The sequence below is a fragment of the Pseudophryne corroboree genome (assembly GCF_028390025.1).
Source record: "Pseudophryne corroboree isolate aPseCor3 chromosome 3 unlocalized genomic scaffold, aPseCor3.hap2 SUPER_3_unloc_24, whole genome shotgun sequence".
Lineage (NCBI taxonomy): Eukaryota > Metazoa > Chordata > Amphibia > Anura > Myobatrachidae > Pseudophryne > Pseudophryne corroboree.
The window spans coordinates 160,438-181,783 of record NW_026967513.1 but is presented as its reverse complement, the minus strand read 5'-3'; the positions used below and the strand labels follow the sequence as shown (position 1 = coordinate 181,783).

Below are 21,346 nucleotides of genomic sequence, written 5' to 3'. Positions count from 1 at the left end.
GTCTAAGAATTAGGAAACGCCTCCTCCAGTGGACTCACATGTGGCTAGGATGGTGGTTTCCTCAGCTCTACCTGTCACTACCGTCACGTCTCTAAAAGAGCCTACTGATAAACGTGTGGAGGGTTGTCTGAAAGCGATTTACACCCTCACGGGTGCTGCACAAAGGCCCACTATTGCAGCAACATGGGCTGCAGCGGCTATTGAAGCATGGGCCTTGGAGTTAGAAGCTGAAATCTCTTCTGACCATGCTAGACAATGCTTGTCATATATTGTCACAGCTTCTCAATATATTAAAGAGGCGGCTTCTGATGCCGGTATCCTAGCAGCCAAGGCCTCTGCTACGTCAGTCCTGGCTCGCCGGATATTGTGGCTGAGATCCTGGTCTGTGGTTCTGGACTCTAGAAAAACCCTGGAGGTACTCCCTTTCAAGGGAGATATTCTGTTTGGGGAGGACTTAAATAAAATTGTGGCTGACTTGGCTACTGCCAAAACTGAAGACAAAATATAGTGACCACACCCGGCGCTACTTATTTCACCCAAATTAAAAGGATTCTCATTGGTAGCTTACTTTTTCAGTAATATTCATGTTTACATTGGTGTCATAACGGACTTATTTCAAAGATGACAAATATCTGAAAATGAAGATACACAAAACATAGTGCAACCAATTTTGGTGATGAATTAAAGGAGTATTTATTTGTTCAACTCACATAAATATGAGTCAATATGGCATATCATCCACCAGATGGCGTTGGTCCTTAGTTTTCACAGGGATTTCAAAACAATGTGGCAGAGAAACTCCAATGGATGGCACAAAACATCAATCCCCGCAGAGTGTACTGGGAACTCAAATAAATATATATATATATATATATATATATATATATATATATATATATATATATATATATGGTGCAATAGAGCTTAGCCATAAAAACGTTTTATTCTGACAAAGACACACTTACATCAAACAAATATTTAAAAGCATATATCACCCATCTGGGATCAACACCGGAGACCGAATTCCAAACAGAGCCAGCTGTAACTGTGTAATGGACGGGTTTCCGGGTAGTAGGAACCTTGTGCTTAAGCGCGCTCTCGGTCCAAACGATCTTCCTCAGAAGCATAAGGTTCTACTCACCAGGCGCCGTTTAAATACCCTCTTCATTGCCCCCCTCCTGCAGACAATCTTGATCCTGATGTGCATCGCCGTCTAATGCGGAAGTGCGTCACCGGAAATGACCTTTTTATGGCTAAGCTCTATTGCACCATATATATGTATTTCTTTGAGTTCCCAGTACACTCTGCGGGGATTGATGTTTTGTACCATCCATTGGAGTTTCTCTGCCACATTGTTTTGAAATCCCTGTGAATACTAAGGACCAACGCCATCTGGTGGATGATATGCCATATTGACTCATATTTATGTGAGTTGAACAAATAAATTCATCACCAAAATTGGTTGCACTATGTTTTGTGTATCTTCATTTTTCAGATATTTGTCATCTTTGAAATAAGTCCGTTATGACACCAATGTAAACATGAATATTACTGAAAAAGTAAGCTACCAATGAGAATCCTTTTTATTTGGGTGAAATAAGTAGCGCCGGGTGTGGTCACTATATTTTGTCTTTGGTTCTTGTTGGGGGTCTTGGTGAAGGCTCATTTGTACCACATTAGCTGCCACTTTATACATTTTAGCGCAGATCAAACCATATTAGTTGTACTGCCAAAACTGCCTGTCTGCCTAATACCGCTCCTTCTGTGTCGAAGGCTAAAGGTACCATCTTTCGCTCTTTTCATCCTTCAGGTAAAGCAAAAGGTCAGGCGTACTAAAAGCAGGCCCGCACTTCCAAACCTGGTAAGCTGAAGCCCAAAAGAGCCTGGGCTGCCCGTCAGCCAGCTGCCAAGATCGATAAGCTTGCCGCATGACGGGGCGGGACTTACCCTGGGGGATCCCAGGGTGGGGGGCCGGCTTCTAGGGTATACCCAGGAATGGTTGAAGACCACTTCAAATGCCTGGGTACGGGAAGTCGTCACTCGAGGTTATGCCATAACCTATAAAAACTGACCCCCTCATCGATTTTGCCAGACAGACGTCCCTTTGGACCAGACAAAGGCAAAAACTCTACACTCGGTGATACAGACCCTCCTGGATACAGGAGTCGTAGTACAGTTGCCTCTTGCTCAGAGGGGACGGGGATACTATTCTCCGCTGTTTCTAGTCCTGAAACCGAATGGGTCCTCCCGGCCCATTCTTAACCTCAAGGCATTGAACAGGTTTGTGAAGGTTTCCAAGTTCCGTATGGAAACCCTTCGCTCTATAGTTCTGGCCTTGGAACCTGGGGACTACATGGTCTCCCTGGACATACATGATGCTTACCTGCATATTCCTATAGCAGTGTCACATCAACAATACCTGAGGTTTGCTATTGGCAACCTCCATTACCAGTTTCGGACGTTACGTTCTGGTTTAACAACGGCTCTGCGAGTCTTCACCAAAGTCATGGCGGTGATGATGGTGGTACTCCGCCGTCAAGGGGTCAGGATACTGCCGTATCTGGACGACTTGTTAATCCTGGCAAATTCCCCAGATCTTCTCCTACGTCATCTGGATATGACGGTCCGGTTTCTACAAGCCCACAGGTGGCTCATCAACTGGAAGAAATCCTCTCTGGTCCCTGCTCAGAGCATGGTGCACCTGGGAGCGCTGTTGGACACTCACAACCAAAGGTTGTTCTTGTCTCAGGAGAAAGTCCTGAAGCTTCAGGACAGGATTTGTTGCTTCCTTTCTCGTCCGCAAGTGTCGATACACTCGGCAATGCAGGTGCTGGGCCTCATGGTATCAGCATTTGACATGGTGGAGTATGCTCAATTCCATTCCCGCCCCCTCCAGAGGCTGATTCTAGCCAAGTGGGACGGCCTGCCTCACCGGATCAGATCTGAATTGATCTTATTGACTCCAGAGGTCCGTCTGTCGTTGTTTTAGTGGCTCCAGGACCAACAATTGTGCAGGGGTCGTCCCTTCTGGATATCCAACTGGGTCCTGTTGACGACAGATGCCAGTCTAAGAGATTGGGGGGCGGTGCTGGAACAGCACTCCCTTCAGGGTCGGTGGACCAAGGAGGAATCTCTCCTCTCGATCAACATTCTGGAATGGCGGGCGGTCTTCAATGCATTGAACCTGGCCCAGCATTTAATTCAGAACCATCCTGTTCAAGTACAGTCGGACAACGCCACCACAGTGGCTTACATAAAATCATCAAGGAGGCACTAGAAAGCCGTTTGGCAATGAAGGAAGTCTCACGGATTCTTCGTTGGGCGGAATGCCATCTACTGGCCAAATCGGCAATATTCATTCCGGGAGTCCTGAATTGGGAAGCGGACTTTCTCAGTCGTCAGGACGTGCATTCCGGCGAGTGGGGGCCTCCATCCAGAAGTGTTTCAACTACTCGTGGAAAAGTGGGGTCTTCCAGATGTGGATCTGATGGCGTCTCGACACAATCACAAGGTTCCGGTCTTCGGAGCAAGGACAAGGGATTCTCAAGCAGCATTCGTGGATGGCTAGAGGTGCCGTGGAGGTTTCGGCTGCCGTACGTGTTCCCTCCGTTGTCACTCCTGCCCAGGGTAATTCAGAAGTTCAAGCAAGAAAAAGGAACTCTGCTTCTCATAGCTCTGGCGTGGCCCAGACGGCACTGGTTCTCAGACCTGCAGGGCCTGTCATCAGAGCGTCCAGTTCTACTTCCACAACGCCCAGACCTCCTCGTTCAGGGCCCCTGTGTCTACCAGGACCTAGCCCGGCTGTCTTTGACGGCGTGGCTCTTGAAGCTTCCGTCTTGAGGGATAAGAGTTTTTCTGAAGAAGTCATTAAAACTATGTTGCGGGCCCGGAAACCGGCTTCTGCTCGGATTTACCATAGGGTCTGGCATGCCTACTTTGTTTAATGCGCATCTAACAATTATGACGCTTCCAAGTTTAGTACAGCCAAGCTTTTGGCTTTTCTGCAGTAAGGCCTAGAGTTAGGCCTGCATCTGGCCTCCCTAAAGGTTCATATTTCTGCCTTGTCGGTGTGGTTTCAGAGAAAAATTGCGACTTTACCTGATGTTCATACTTTCACTCAGGGTGTATCCAACCTCCCTATGTCCCGCCTGTGGCTCCTTGGGAATTGTCGTGGTTTTGGAGGCGTTGCAGGAACCTCCATTTGAACCCCTTGGTTCAGCTGACCTTAAGTGGCTTTCCTTTAAGGTGGTGTTCTTGCTGGCTAATGCCTCTGCTAGTAGAGTGTCGGATCTGGGTGCCTTGTCTTGTTGTTCCCCATATCTGATTTTTCACTGTGACCGGGCGGTTCTTAGTACTCGTCCCAGATATTTACCTAAGGTGGTTTCTTCGTTCCACCTTAATCAGGAGATTGTGGTTCCGGCCTTTGTCTCTCCTGATTTGTCTCCCAAAGAGCAGTCTTTGGATGTGGTATGGGCTCTCCGTATCTATGTGAAGAGAACTGCTTCAATTTGAAAATCTGATTCTCTCTTTGTTTTGTTTTGATTTCACAAATGTGGCTGGCCTGCTCACAAGCGGACCCTGGCCAGATGGATTAGAATGCTTATGTGAGGGCTGGTCTGTCAGCTCCTGATCACATTACTGCCCATTCTACTCGGTCTGTTGGATCTTCTTGGGCGTCCCAACGTGGTATGACCCTTGATCAATTGTGCAAGGCAGCTACGTGGGCCTCCGGGATCACGTTCCTAAGGTTCTATGCCTTCGATACTGCCGCTTCCCAGGATGCTTCCTTTGGACGCTGGGTTCTTGTGCCCGCTACAGTGCATCCCCTCCCATAGTGTACCCCGCAGAAAGAGTTTTAACAAAGGTAAGTTCTTACCATATAACTCGTTTTTGATACCTACCGGTAAATCCTTTTCTCCTAGTCTGTAGAGGATGCTAGGTGCCCGTCCCAGTGCGTACTTTACCTGCAGTTTTGTTATTAGAGTTACACAAGTTGTGTTTTGTTAGTTTCAGCTTGTTGCTGTAATTGGTTCATGCCTATTGGCATGAGTTATGTTAAATGCCATGTGTGCGGCATGGTTGTGGGTGTGAGTTGGTAGATATCTCACAATTAGTAATTCCTTTCCTCGAAATGTCAGTCTCCCTGGGCACAGTTCCTACAACTGAGGTCTGGAGTAGGGGCAGAGACGGAGAAGCCAGTTCACACCCATTGAAAAGTCTTAAGAGTGCCCATGGCTCCTGCAGAACAGTCTATACACCATGGTCATGAAGTGGACCCCAGCATCCTCTACGGCAGTGATTTTCAACCTTTTTTTACTTGCGGCACACCAAACAATATTTTAAAATTGCCAAAGCACACCATCAGTTCCCCACAGAAAAAAACAAAAAACACACATTGGCCCTCGTAGTAAAAAAATTGGTCTACACAGAAAAAACAATCACATTGCTCCCCACATAAATCATATTGCTCCCTACATAAATCCTGTTGCTCCCCACATAAATTATTCACATTGTTCCCCACATAAATCCTTATTCTCCCCACATAAATCCTATTGTTCCCCACTAGAGGAAAAAAAAACAAATATTAGCCCTCCTCCAGGTCCCTCCGTGGTGGGGATTGTTCATAGTGGTGTGCTGCGAATACTGAGCAGTGGGTGGTCGGGCAGGTGTGGATGTGGGAGCACAAGGAAAGCTGTGTATGCAGGCAGGAACTGGACAGATGTGTATGCAGGCGGGTGGGCTGGCAGGGTGGTGAGAAGCGTCGGCCGTGACCTATGATATCACACCACCGCATCTTCAAGGCATACGTCACGAGCGGAGCATGACTGATCCTCTAAGAAGAGCCCGGGCCAACAGTTCACTCTGAAGGTGCAGGAAACTGCCCTGGCTCCGCGGAACACCTTGCAACTGGTCGCGGCACACTTCCTCTGCTTACAGCTGCAGCAGCAAGTACACACAGCTCCTGCAGACACTCGGGATACACAGGAAACTGGTACAGGGGTGTCAATATGGGGGAGAGACGCTATTATACACGCTTTAGTGTCCTGAAAAGGACAAGAACTCCGGTGTTACACCGTGATACAGACAGCCTGCAGTCTCACTGAGTCTGCTGGGCCTGGGTGTGCTGTTCCTCTTTCTGTGTTTCCTTCTCACATACAGTAAGGGCAGGCTTGCTATATATACACGTTTGTGTGTTTGTATACTGTAAATGGTAAAACCAATTATACAGTGTATGTCACACCAGATTCTCTCCCTCTGAGGCTGGTTCCCTCTCATGTGAACTATGCAGTCAGTCCTCTCAAGTTAGTGAGGAGACTGGGGGAAGGGGCAGGAGCCATCCTGGCTCAGTGCCATAAAAACCATGATGGCGGACATGTCATCCCAGCTCACTGCTAATAATCAAAAGACACAACAACTGCAGCAGGCTGTAGCAGACCTAGCTGGAAGGGCAGATGATAAACAGCCCCCCCTCCCTAGTTCAGGCCCACATAAGCGTGGGCTGCCTGATTTACTCTCAGAATCTGAGGACAAGGTACAGGAGGAGGGGGAGGAATGGGATCCTATTACAGAGGACTCACCTTCTGCCATACAGCAGTCGTTTTTCTTAGCACAGAAAAATAAATTAGTGTCACTTTCCCTGATTCTAAGGAACTAGATGACATGTTTAGGTTAACCTGGAAAAATCCTGATGAAAAAATACCAGGTGACAAATCGGTTTCTGCACACTTTCCCATTTACTCCAGAAGGCAGGTAAAACTGGGAAGATTCCCCGGCAGTAGACGTATCAGTCTCCTATCAAAGAAAGTGCTATTACCAGTCCCTGGCTCCTCTGCATTAAAGGACCCTGGGGATAGGAAAATAGAGACTACATTAAAGTCTATTTACACAGCGGCTGGTGTATCACAAAGACCTGTGATAGCGGGTTGCCGGATGACACATGCCATTCATACATGGGCGAGTCACATTCAAGAAAGCCTTGCTGGAGATACGTCCCTGGTGACTCTCATAAAGCACAATAAGGACACTACACATGTCCTGCGTGACTCTTTCAAGGGGAAAGGCGCTATTAACGCTAGGACTACTGCCATGGAGGCGTCGGCGCGCAGAACTTTGTGGCTTCGTCAGTGGATAGCGGACACAGATTCCAAGCGCAGAGTGTGGAGTATCTTCCTTTCTCAGGGGAGTGGCTATTCGGGGTTGAGTTGGATACATGGATTTCAAAGGTTACTGCAGATAAATCCACTTTTCTCCCCTCTGGGGCCCCACTGGCTAGGTGTTCCTACCCCTTTTGGACTGCCAGGTTCAGATCAAGAGCCGGAGGCACCTCAAACGCGGTGGAAGGCACCAGAGGCAAGACAAGAAAACCAGCCGTCGCAGGTTCTCGGGAACAAAGCACCAGTTCAGCTTCCATTAGGGCCTCAGCATGATGGTGCCCCCCCCACCCTGAGGGGATCTCGAGGTGGGATTTCGACTGCGTTGTCATGCTCGGCGGAGATTGGGGTTCCGACAATCAAACTTGGGCTGGGAGGACAGCTGACTGTGTAGGAAGTAGACAAGAAGGTTGAATGTAGTTCTTCCTCATGAAGTGGAGGCCTAGTGGGTGTTAGAGTTGGCTGGAGAATGAGAACTCTGTAGAAGAATAACTGTGTTTTTAATGAACAAACGACTGTACACCGATACTTGAGGAATTGAAATACATGGAATAATGAACTGAAGTCTATGATTAAACAAGTTGAGGAATGAAGCTCAAGATCACCGGTATTGCGAAACTGAAAGACTGTGGTTTGCGATTGATAGACAAGGCTGAAGGAGACTGGGTTTTTGAAGAGCTGAAAGATTGTGGCTTGTGACGGGTAGATGAGGCGGAGAAACTCTGACTTTGATGAAATGAAGACTGGCTTGGGCTTGGAAAGCGCGGCTGAAGAACTCCGATCTGGAAGAAGCGAAGACTGTGGCCTGAGCTTGCGAGACGCTCGCAGGAACCAACGTTTAGCACCCGAAGCTCCTTTACGACCGGGAGCCCCGTGAGCGCCTCCATGAGTGGAGATGGGTTAAGCGACAGGACTGCAGCAGTGATAGGTCATGACAGATGATAGCAACCGAACCAGGAGCAGCCTGGGAGCACAGAGCTGGAGCACCTTTCACAGGAAAGTAACTTGAAGCACTGGCACTCTCTCCCTGAGCCAGTCCCCTTTTATAAGGGAAGACTATACCAGATTGGCTGGACACAGAGTGTGGATTCAATTGGCAGATCTCAAGTCTCCAACATGGCCACCCCCAACACTGGGGACATTCTCAGCTGCAGCACTTAAGCTAACCCAGCTCTGGCATTGACTTCCTGATACAGATTCACCACCAGAGGGCTCTGCTGCAGCAACTACCCGCCGCAGCATCTGGGTCACCGGCCCCTGACCTCCGGAAGCCGCACATGTGCCCAATTACCCGCTGCAAGCAGCTCCGCGCCGCCGCAACTGCGCCAACCACCGGGATCGCATCACCAAGGAGACCACGCCGGAGTTAAGGCTCCGGACACCGACATGCGTCACTTCAGCCGCATCTGGGAAAGCTCCTGCCAGGATGCCTGGGTAAAGGACCTAATTTCTTGGCTACAAGCTGGAGTTCAGCAGTGCTGCTCCCCAACGATTTTTCTAATCAAGTTTACTAGTTTTGGAGGATACACGAGTTACGCTGCAACAGGCCATCCTAAAGCTGGCCCAGTCCCAAGTCATTGTTCCAGTGCCACTACAACAACAGGGAAAGGGTTACTACTCCATCCTGTTTGTGGTACCAAAACCGGACGGTTCGCTAAGGCCCATTTTTAATCTAAAATCCTTGAATCCTTCACTAAAGGTTTTCAAGTTCAAGATGGAATCCTTGCGAGCAATGATTGCGGGTTTGGAAGAACAGGAGTTCATGGTTTTGTTTGATATAAATGATGCTCATCTCCATTTACTGATATGGCCGTCTCACCAGGCTTACCTACGGTTTGCCCTGTTGAACGGTCGCTACCAGTTCCAGGCGCCACCCTTTGGCCTGACCACAGCTCCAAGGGTCTTCACAAAGGTGATGGTGGAGATGATGTTCCAGCTCCGAGTCCAAGGGATCAATATTGTCCCTTACCTAGATGATCTCTTGATAAAAAGTGAGATCCAGTGAGCTTCTATTGCTCAATATAGGCCGCACTATTCGGCTTCTGTCACATCATGGGTGGATCCTCAATTTACAGAAGTCCCTACTTCTGAGAAACATTCGCAGTAACATGAGCCTACTCAGTAGCTCCAGTTCCTGGGAATGTTTCTGGATACAGTGGCTCAGAAAGTGTTCCTCCCAGAGGACAAGGCAAGGACGCTCCAGGATATGGTCCGAGCAGGTATACGACCGAATCGGGTCTCCATCTTTGCATAAGATTGTTGGGAAAGATGTTAGCCTCATACGAGGCGATCCAGTATGGAAGGTTCCATGCCAGAACATTTCAATTGGATCTCCTGAGCTAGTGGTCCGGTTCACATCTTCAGATGCACCAGATCATACACTACCGTTCAAAAGCTTGGGGTCACTTAGACATTTATTTTTTAAGGAAAAGCACTTTTCTTTTCAATGAAGATAACATTAAATCAATCAGAAATACACTCTTTACATTGTTGATGTGGTAAATGACTGTACTAGCTGCAAACGTCTGGTTTTTAATGGAATATCTACAGAGGTGTCTAGAGGCCCATTTCCAGCAACCATCACTCCAGTGTTCTAATGGTACATTGTGTTTGCTAATCACGGTAGAAGACTAATGGATGATTAGAAAACCCTTGTGCAGTTATGTTAGCACAGCTGAAAATGGGTTTGCTCGTTAGAGAAGCTATAACACTGGGCTATCTTTGAGTTAGTTGAGTGTCTGGAGCATCACATTTGTGGGTTCGATTATACTCTCAAAGTGGCAAAAAAAAGAGACCTTTCATGTGAAACTCGACAGTCTTTTCTTGTTCTTAGAAATGAAGGCTATTCCATGCGAGAACTTGCTGAGAAACTGAACATTTCCTACAACGGTGTGTACTACTCCCTTCAGCGAACAGCACAAACAGGCTCTAACCAGAGTAGAAAGAGAAGTGGGAGGCCCCGGTGCACAACTGAGCAAGAAGACAAGTACATTAGAGTCTCTAGTTTGAGAAATAGATGCCTCACAGGTCCTAACTGGCAGCAGATGCCTCACAGGTCCTAACTGGCAGCTTCATTAAATGGTACCCACAAAACGCCATTGTCAATGTTTACAGTGAAGAGGCGGCTCCGGGATGCTGGCCTTCTAGGTAGAGTGGCAAAGAAAATGCCAATAAAAGGAAAAAATTAATATGGGCAGTAAAAGGACTGGCCAATAAAAGGAAAAGATTAATATGGGCAAAAGAACACAGACATTGGACAGAGGAAGATAGGAAAAAAGTGTTATGGCTAGATGAATCAAATTGTTTGGATCACACAGAAGAACATTTGTGAGACGCAGAACAAGTGAAAAGATGCTGGAAGAGTGCCTGACGCCATCTGTCAAGCATGGTGTAGGTAATGTGATGGTCTGGAGCTGGTTTGGTGCTGGTAAAGTGGGAGATTTGTACAAGGTAAAAGGGATTTTGAGTAAGGAAGGCTATCACTCCATTTTGCAACGCCATGCCATACCCTGTGGACAGCACTTGATTGGAGCCAATTTCCCCCTACAACAGGACAATGACCCAAATCACACCTCCAAATTATGGAAGACCTATTTATGGAAGAAGCAGGCAGCTGGTATTCTGTCTGTAATGGAGTGGCCTGCACAGTCACCAGATCTCAACCCAACTGAGCTGTTGTGGGAGCAGCTTGACCGTATGGTACGCAAGAAGTGCCCATCAAGCCACTCCAACTTGTGGGAGGAGCTTCAGGAAGCGTGGGGTGAAATTTCTTCAGACTACCTCAACAAATTAACAGCTAGAATGCCAAAGGTCTGCAATGCTGTAATTGCTGCAAAGGAGCAAAGTTTGAAGGACAAAATTATTATTTCAAATAAAAATAATTATTTCTAACCTTTGCAATATCCTGACTATATGTTCTATTCATTGTGCAACTCACTTGATAAATAAGTGAGTTTTCATGGAAAACACAAAATTGGATGACCCCAAACTTTTGAACGGTGGTGTATACTGGCGCTAGGTGCCATCTTTAAAATGTATAGACCTTTCCGGCGACCGCTTCAGTGAGGGAAACCCCCCTCCCTATGCGGCAGGTAGTAGTAGGGCACTGGGTTCTGGAAGCTATACTCCCGGCACCTCAGCACTCCAGGGAGTGATCGCAATGATTCCAAAAAAAGTGGGTCCCAGGGACCCCTCACTTTTCAAAATTGGGGTCCTACCTGTCCTCTTCTGGGTTCCATTGGAATTAAGGTTATTATTAATGATTTAAATATAAAAACTCAGACTTGATTTGGACACTACAAAAGTGCTGCAAGGGGAGGGAGGGGTGACAGTGCTGCTGGGCTGTGTAGCTATACCGGATACTCTGCACCAGACATGGAACTAGGCATTTTGTCAGAAAGTGAATTGGTGCTCCCCCTCCCATAGAGTAAAGCAAAAATTTAGGAGCATGACTTTGTGGAGAAGGGGCGTGGCCACATCATAGTACCAATTCACATTGCACCACTCAGTAGTGCTGCTTATACACATTGCACCAGGTAGAGCACGTTATACACATTGCACCACTCAGTAGTGCTGCTTATACACATTGCACCAGGTAGAGTGCTTTATACACATTGCAGCAGGTAGTGCACGTCATACATATTGCAGCAGGTAGAGCACGTTATACACATTGCAGCAGGTAGAGCACGTTATACACATTGCAGCAGGTAGAGCACGTTATACACATTGTAGCAGGTAGAACACGTTATACGCATTGCACCAGGTAGAGCACGTTATACACATTGCACCAGGTAGAGCATGTTATACACATTGCAGCAGGCAGAGCATGTTATACACATTGCAGCAGGTAGAGCACGTTATACACATTGCGCCAGGTAGAGCACGTTATACACATTGCACCAGGTAGAGCACGTTATACACATTGCACCACTCAGTAGTGCTGCTTATACACATTGCACGAGGTAGAGCACGTTATACACATTGCACCACTCAGTAGTGCTGCTTATACACATTGCACCAGGTAGAGTGCTTTATACACATTGCAGCAGGTAGTGCACGTTATACACATTGCAGCAGGTAGAGCACGTTATACACATTGCAGCAGGTAGAGCACATTATACACATTGCAGCAGGTAGAGCACGTTATACACATTGCAGCAGGTAGAGCACGTTTATACACATTGCACCAGGTAGAACACGTTCTACGCATTGCACCAGGTAGAGCACGTTATACACATTGCACCAGGTAGAGCACGTTATACACATTGCACCAGGTAGAGCACGTTATACACATTGCGCCAGGTAGAGCACGTTATACACATTGCAGCAGGTAGAGCACGTTATACACATTGCAGCAGGTAGAGCACGTTATACACATTGCACCAGGTAGAGCATGTTATACACATTGCACCAGGTAGAGCATGTTATACACATTGCAGCAGGTAGAGCACGTTATACACATTGCAGCAGGTAGAGCACGTTATACACATTGCAGCAGGTAGAGCACGTTATACATATTGCAGCAGGTAGAGCACGTTATACACATTGCAGCAGGTAGAGCACGTTATACACATTGCACCAGGTAGAGCACGTTATACACATTGCACCAGGTAGAGCACGTTATACACATTGCACCAGGTAGAGCACGTTATACACATTGCACCAGGTAGAGCACGTTATACACATTGCACCAGGTAGAGCATGTTATACACATTGCAGCAGGTAGAGCACGTTATACACATTGCAGCAGGTAGAGCACGTTATACACATTGCAGCAGGTAGAGCACGTTATACATATTGCAGCAGGTAGAGCACGTTATACACATTGCAGCAGGTAGAGCACGTTATACACATTGCACCAGGTAGAGCACGTTATACACATTGCAGCATGTAGAGCACGTTATACACATTGCACCAGGTAGAGCACGTTATACACATTACAGCAGGTAGAGAATGTTATACACATTGCACCAGGTAGAGCACGTTATACACATTGCAGCAGGTAGAGCGCGTTATACACATTGCAGCAGGCAGAGCACGTTATACACATTGCAGCAGGTAGAGAATGTTATACACATTGCACCAGGTAGAGCACGTTATACACATTGCAGCAGGTAGAGCGCGTTATACACATTGCAGCAGGTAGAGCACGTTATACACATTGCAGCAGGTAGAGCACGTTATACACATTGCAGCAGGTAGAGCACGTTATACACATTGCAGCAGGTAGAGCACGTTATACACATTGCAGCAGATAGAGCACGTTATACACATTGCACCAGGTAGAGCACGTTGTACACATTGCAGCTGGTAGAGCACGTCATACACATTGCACCAGGTAGAGCACGTTATACACATTTTATATATGTAATGGGTTTATGGTGCTGCTATAATAGAAGCCCCAGACTGGATTTAGGGGTTCATTCCGAGTTGATCGCTCGCTGCAGTTTTTTGCCGCGAACGCGAACACATTACTACTGCGCATGCGTATGCACCGCAATACGCAGGCGTGTTGCACGGGTACAAAGCAAATCATTGCTGAGCGATGGATTTAGCGAAGAATCCATTCGCAACGGCGGTCATAAGGTGATTGACAGGAAGAGGACGTTTGTGGGTGGTAACTGACCGTTTTCTGGTTGTGTTTGGAAAAATGCAGGCATTTGCGGGGTTGTGTCTGACGTAAATTTCGGCTCCAAAAAGACGTTCCTGGTGTAGGCTGTTGGATTTCCCCAGTACTTTTCCCCCAAAATGGAATTCCTTCCTCTCTAGCCTCCCACATGGAAGTATCATGGGGAGAGAGAGGAGCAGCTCAGCTTTAAAACAAGCTGAGTGATTTTCTGGAGCTCCATAGGGATCACCCTCGGTGGGCAGGAAACCCTGACAGGGATCTAGTCTGCTCGTCTCTGGAGACCAATTTTAGGCTGGAGATGGTGAGCTCGGTACCCGGGCAGATTCCTGGAAGTAGTTTAGATGGGAAAACTTCCCCCAGCCTAGACTGAGCGTCACCAGGGTGGATACCAACCCTCCGGTCAAAGGAGAGTGACTACTCCCCACCATCCATAGAGGACAATGATAGCTGTGCATGTGACCAAGGCATGCACATCACATGGGTAAACAATGATTGGTTGAGAACAGCACGGTGGACTTACCCTCTGTGGTATGTGTATTGGAGTAAGATAAAAAGAGGAGGCCTGTGAGCCTCCACAGCTATTATACCATTATCACGCTGCTGTAAACATCTTGCTGTATTGCTGTTGCCCCTAGCAATAGGGTAGAGTCTTTTTTAAGACTGGGTGAATAATCATCTGCCTCAAGACGACTGCTTCATCTTGTGACCTGCAGTGCTATGCCATAGTTCTGTTTTCCGGCTGTCCAGGGTGCACTCAGCATCTCCAAGCTCCGCCTCCCACCAGCTACCGTGCAGAGGCCCAGTCCAGTGACTAGTGGTGATTCGTCATTGAGTCAGTAGTAGGCGGTTACTGATGGTAAGTGGGAATCCTCTATTTGGCCAGATCCTGTGTGACCTAAACATCCATTATGTGACTGGGCGGGATCCAAAGCAGGGCAATGGCTTTCATACAGAACCATCCGGTCACAGAAATTGCTGGCATAGCGGTGGGATAATCCCAGGTGGCTTTTCGGTCACCTGACTGGAGAAGCAGAGTTAGGAGAGGAGTAACTGCAGCGCAGGAGTCCCGCCGGGTGGAGGTAGAGAGTGCTAAGGGCGTTGGCATCGAAGAGGTCGGTCTACCAGTGGACCTTCGTACAGAACCGGTGAGACCCACAATCTTCACCATCTCTACTAGCAGCAGCCATGTTTCATACCTAGCAGGGCCGGAGGTCCAACGTCCCGGGAGGCGACATGGATACTTTAGCAGATTGGCTAGTGGAATTAGGAGAAAGGGCAACGGAGCAAGAGTGCTTGATCATCACCTCACTTTCCAATATTACTGCTGGGCTCCGGTGACTATGCGCAGCCCGTTCTGTACCCAGCAGTAGCGGAAGAGCCAGTGCACCCACCTGAGGCAAAAGCGCCTCCAAGTCAGGTATCCGGAGTGTGCAGGAAAGACTGGGCACACTTAGACCCAGAATACGGCCTATGGCTTCAGCTGCATCACTAGGCTGCAGCAGTGAACGGTGAGCGGAGCGAGCGGCTTTAGGGCAGTAAGAGTAGTGGACTTAATAGATTGGGTCTTGGTCCCAGCGGCGACTGAGAGCTATCAGGTAGGGTAGATAAGAAGGGAAGAGGGGAGGTGTCCTGCACTACCTATTTGAAAAGTAATGAAAAGTATATAGCAAACCAGCAATATGGAATAGTATTTGGTAAAAATATTCCAGAAACAAATTATCCTGCTGGTGGTGCTCCCCAAGGTCAAAAACAAATAAATCTCAAGAGAAAATTGAAGGGGTATACCACATAGGCAGATGGTGATCAAGCCCGTCGCAGGGTGAAACGTACGTTCTGTTCTTGAGCGTCACATGGCGCTATTTCCGGAATCCCGAGATACGTCACTGGGCCCGGACCTCGGCACTGACGGAGACGCCAGCCGCAGCGGCTACATATGGGGACACCTTATCCCCACTAGGTATTTCAGTGCACTCTCATCACCTGCCTGGCGATTCCTGTTAACTCTGCGCTGACTACGGTTAACAGGGTTGCAGGGTGCCGCTGCGGGTGACAGACGAACCACTTCTTTCTTTCTTCGGCCCGTTACCGTCGGACCGGCTCTCTCACCTCTCATTCACTGTGTGCTTGCATACACATGGGAAGGCAGCAGAGGTTGGTATGGGCTCCTTTACTATCTACAGCAGGAGACTGTTCAGAAATTTCACCATGTTAAAGAGAATGATTATTACTCTCCCCATCATGTACTTGGGAGCTTTATCTCGTTAGAAATATATCTTTGTGAACCTATACCTGCATCCTGCAATTAGTCACAGAAAGACTCTAATCATCGTTATTTCCTTTGCTGAAACTAAATATTGTTACATCTCCTATCTAGAACTAACAGTCATAATTTGTGGAGTACTTAGACTCCTTATGTTGACTGCATGACCATATTCCATGATCTTATTTACAGGGAGACTGTCATCGTTCAGTTATTTTTTCTCTGTTTTCTGCAAAATCATTAACTGATATTTCCAATTAATTGGTCATTTATAGATAATAGTCTGTTGCTTTGATCCGCAAGGGCTGTTCATATGCCTCTTTTTTCTCATCAGTGAAAACAATTAACTATATTTCTAGTGGATGCATGGTTTATTTATATATTTTTTTACAGGTGCTTGGGAATATTTTTTGTCACAAAACTATCTATAATGTTTGTGGTAATCTTTACTACAATAAGAGTGACATGTATAACCATTATGTGACTGTGCGAGATACTGTTTGATATTTTTCTTAATGAATTATAAGCTGTTGGCTGGATGTCCTGCTATGAATTTTTGACGTGCCGTTAGGTCAGAATATGATTATTTTTCTGACCACTGTTTTTCAAAATCCAATTGTATTAAGAGAAATTGCCTTAATTCTTTGATTATGTTTCTCATAAGACATTATATTTTCACCTATGGGCGACCCACACTGTGTGGTCTGATTAGTTAGGACAAAGAACTCTCAACTTTGAGCATATTTAATGTGTTCTTGAACCTAATTATTTTACATATACTTAAAAATCATGTTTGGAAAAGGTTAAATACCATATCCATTTTTTATTTTTTGACTAAATAAAAGCTATGTTTTAAATTCAATTGTTGATTAAGAGTGCCCCCACAAAGAGGTTACTTCTTGGTTCCCTGATCTCTTTCAAGGAACAATTTTCTCTTAGGGTAGATAAGAAGCCACGTAGTAATGAAAGCTCTAGAAAGCACGTCTGGATGGACCACGCCCCTCTTATTTATTATTTTATATAATAACAGGGGTGACAGGTGTGGTACATCCCTGCAAAGGCAGATCCAATCTCTTTCTCATCAGACTCTGCTGTCTTCCCTGCACTCTCACTCAGATGTTCACTGCTGCCAGTAGCACATGTATGAGAAGCAGAAGTATGGCGGCAGCTGTATAGATCCTGATATGTAATTCTCTGTATCATACTTACCGTACACACATCATCCTTATTACTATTGTGAATATAGAGGTAAGACACTGATGATGGGGGTGTAACAGTGGATTATAACCTAGCAGATGATGATGATGATGATTACAGGGTATTATATGGTGTATTGCATGTAAAGTACTTTGTTCCACACCTACTCTGCTGTAGTAATATACCTTATATAAGGGTGAGTAACACTTGTACAGGCTTACCAGCGTATGAGCACACACACATAAAGGAATGTTACCTTACCAATGCTTCCAGGAGTAATGTTAGGAGACATTTCTCTGATCCATCAGCTCATATAACTGATATTATTGTTCATCTATAATCTCCAATTCATACGATATGTTCCCCATCCATTGTTTTACATTGGTGCTGACATAGGACTTGCCGAGTGACTACATCTCTCCATTTATACTTCATGGTTAGTTACCAGTACAAGAGAGAGATATATCTAAGTCTTATTATAATATTACATTTGTTATTGTGAGTGTTCTCAGGAGGGAGGACACAATGATAGTCTGAGACGCAATACTATAAAGCCTTCTTTAAAAGTTTTATGTTTTATTATACACACACATTTACAATTAAGTGTCCCAGTGAGTCGTCTTCTCCTATTGTTTACAAGATTAATATTGTTACAGAAAATGTCACATTTCCATAATGTATTTTATTTCCAGCAGATGGACACACAAGCAGGAACATCTCAGAAGGACATCTAATGTTATCCCCGGATTGTGACATAAAAGATAATGACAGTAGACAGGATTCTCCAGGAGATAATCCCATTACCCCAATTATACATCCAGCTCTATCAGCTGATCCCTCTGATCCTGGGAAATGTTCTCCTGATCACTCTGATATTGGTGCATCTGTTACAGCTCTGACAGTAGATACAGTGTTTCCTTGTTCTACAGATGCCAAATGTTTTACACAGAACACAAAGCTTATTACCCATCAGCCAGCTAAGGCAGGTGAGAAGCCATTTCCATGTTCTGAGTGTGGAAAATGTTTTACATACAAATCACTTCTTGTAATACATAAGAGAATACATACAGGTGAGAAACCATATTCCTGTTCTGAATGTGGGAAATGTTTTACCCAGAAATCACAACTTATTACACATCAGCGAAGTCACACAGGTGAGAGGCCATTTCAATGTCCTGAGTGTGGGAAATGTTTTCCACAGAAATCAGATCTTGTTAGTCATAACAGAAGTCACACAGGTGAGAATCCAATTTCTTGCTCTGAGTGTGGGAAATGTTTTACATGGAAATCACAACTTGTTATACATCACAGAAGTCACACAGGTGAGAAGCCATTTTCTTGCCCTGAGTGTGGGAAATGTGTTGCCCGGAAATCACAACTTGTTAGACATCAGCGAAGTCACACAGGTGAGAAGCCATTTCCATGTTCAGAGTGTGAGAAATGTTTTGCACTCAAATCAGCTCTTGTTATACATCGCAGAAGTCACACAGGTGAGAAGCCATTTTCTTGCTCTGAGTGTGGGAATTATTTTACAATGAAATCACATCTTGTTAGACATCAGCGAAGTCACACAGGTGAGAAGCCATTTCAATGTTCTGAGTGTGGGAAAGTTTTTGCACACAAATCAGCTCTTTTTATACATCACAGACGTCACACAGGTGAGAAGCCATTTCCATGTTCTGAGTGTGGGAAAGGTTTTGCACACAAATCAGTTCTTATTATACATCAGAGAAGTCACACAGGTGAGAAGCCATATTGTTGCTCTGAGTGTGGGAAATGTTTTACACAGAAATCACATCTTGTTAAACACCAGAGAAGTCACACAGGTGAGAAACCATTTTAATCTTCTGGAGTATACTTATCATTGCTATATGTTGTTCTTCAAGGTTCTTCTCCTATCTCCTATGCTTTTTGCAATATACATGCTCCCACAGGGTGAAATAATCAGGTGTCATGCCCTCATCTACCACTGCTATGCAGATGACCTGTCTTTTGCTCCAAGTACTGAGAACCCAGTACCAATCCTAAATGTCTAGCTGAGCTCCAGGTGTGGGTGATGCAAGTTCGCTGTGACTCAGACCTGGTGAATCGTCCTTATGATAGAAGCTCACCAACAAAGGGCAGGGCTACAGCTCAGCTTTGCAAACTAACCAGACTTGTGCTTGGATGTTCAGAGTTACAAAATGCTGATCCTGTGTGGAATCTTGGGGGGTAATTCCAAGTTGATCGCAGGAGGAATTTAGTTAGCAATTGGGCAAAACCATGTGCACTGCAGGGGAGGCAGATATAACATGTGCAGAGAGAGAGAGATTTGGGTGGGGTGTGTTAAATCTGCAATCTAATTTGCAGTGTAAAAATAAAGCAGCCAGTATTTACTCTGCACAGAAATAAAATAACCCACCCAAATCTAACTCTCTCTGCAAATGTTACATCTGCCTCCCCTGCAGTGCACATGGTTTTGCCCAATTGATAACTAAATTCCTGCTGCGATCAACTTGGAATTACCCCCACGGTGTCCTGGATGGTGGAGAGACACTTAGACATCAGGTATCAGCCACAATCAGATCCTCATCTGAGGAACATAACTAGACTCCAGCACTTATTTCCCTCAGAAGATCTACCTACAGTCATACATGTACTTGTATCATCACACACAGACTACTGTAATGTCCTCTACCTCGGTCTCCCAGCAATAGAATTGCACCGGTTGTAGCTTGTACAGAATGCTGCAGCCAAGCTGTTACCTAACCAGCCCGTTCCTGCCACATAACACCCATTCTCTGCTCCCTTCACTGGCTACCTGTAAGATGGTGACTCTATTACATAATCTTTCTTACTCTCCCAGCCCTACATGACCAGGGTCCATGGAACCAGAAGCAGCTTCTGCCTCCTTACTGCCCAGCTTACTTCCATATGGAGATGAAGGACTGTTACCAGCAGTACCAAGAATCTCCAAGCAGTGCTGAGATGTCAGGGGGGAGACAGAGTGGTGGCACTATTTCTGTAGTGGGGCCTGCCGAAGGCACTGTCAGTGGGTAATATTGTCCTCAAGCAGTGCTGAGGTGTCAGGGGGAGACACAGTGGCTGGCAGTAGTGGGGGGAAAACAGTGTGGGTGGCAGAAGTGGGGGGAGGCGGGGCTTTGGAACTACTGGGAGGAGATGGGGCGGGTGGCAGTAGTGGGGGGGATACGGGGCGGGTGGCAGTAGTAGAGGGAGACAGGGTGGGTGGCAGTAGTGGGGGGGAGACAGGGCGGTTGCAGTAGTGGGGGGAGACGGTGGTGGCAGTAGTGTGGGGATACAGGGCAGATGGCAGTAGTGGGGGGAGACATTGTGGGTGGCAGTAGTGGGGGGAGACAGGGTGGATGGCAGTAGTGGGGGGGAGACATTGTGGGTGGCAGTAGTGGGGGGAGACAGGGCGGATGGCAGTAGTGGGGGGAGACAGGGCAGTGGCAGTAGTGGGGGGAGACAGGGCAGATGGTTACAGTGCAGTATCGGGATGCTGGAGGCAGTACAGAGGTTTATGGGTCCCGCACAGAACCAGTTGATAATTAGACTTAATGATGATTATGCTTCCTTATTTCTAATGAATCCCTTGTATGTGTTACTGTTATTTGCTGTGTCAGCCTTTATGTGTGTTCTGTGTAATAATCCTGAAAGTAGTGCTGCTACCGAACTCGGCAGTACCAAGAATCCCCAAGCAGTGCTGACATGTGAGGGGGAGACAGAGTGGTGGCACTATTGCTGTAGTGGGGCCTGCCGAAGGCACTGTCAGTGGGTAATATTGTCCTCAAGCGGTGCTGAGGTGTCAGGGGGAGACAGCGTGGCTGGCAGTAGTGGGGGGAGGCAGGGCGGGTGGCAGTAGTGTAGGAAGATGTGGCTTTGGAAGTACTGGGAGGAGATGGGGCGGGTGGCAGTAGTGGGGGAGACAGGGCGGGTGGCAGTAGTAGAGGGAGACAGGGCGGGTGGCAGTAGTAGAGGGAGACAGGGCGGGTGGCAGTAGTGGGGGGAGACAGGGTGGGTGGCAGTAGTGTGGGGGAGACAGGGCGGATGGCAGTAGTGAAGGAGACAGGGCGGGTGCCAGTAGTGGGGGAGACAGGGCGGGGGCAGTAG

At 46.8% G+C, this 21,346-nt stretch overlaps 1 protein-coding gene across 2 annotated transcripts in view; it reads left to right on the top strand.

Moving 5' to 3' along the window:
* The window catches only part of LOC134983794 (zinc finger protein ZFP2-like), a 44,812-nt gene extending 25,307 nt beyond the window's left edge, over positions 1–19,505 (top strand). The window contains exon 7 of one of the 2 annotated variants that reach the window (XM_063949428.1): positions 17,932–19,505. In XM_063949428.1, coding sequence (XP_063805498.1) covers positions 17,932–19,079 — 1,148 coding nt within the window. In that variant the 3' untranslated portion in view covers positions 19,080–19,505. Of the gene's footprint in view, positions 1–17,928 lie in introns of both variants that reach the window. The other variant, XM_063949427.1, reaches the window with a different exon arrangement.
* Positions 19,506–21,346: the final 1,841 nt, after the last annotated feature.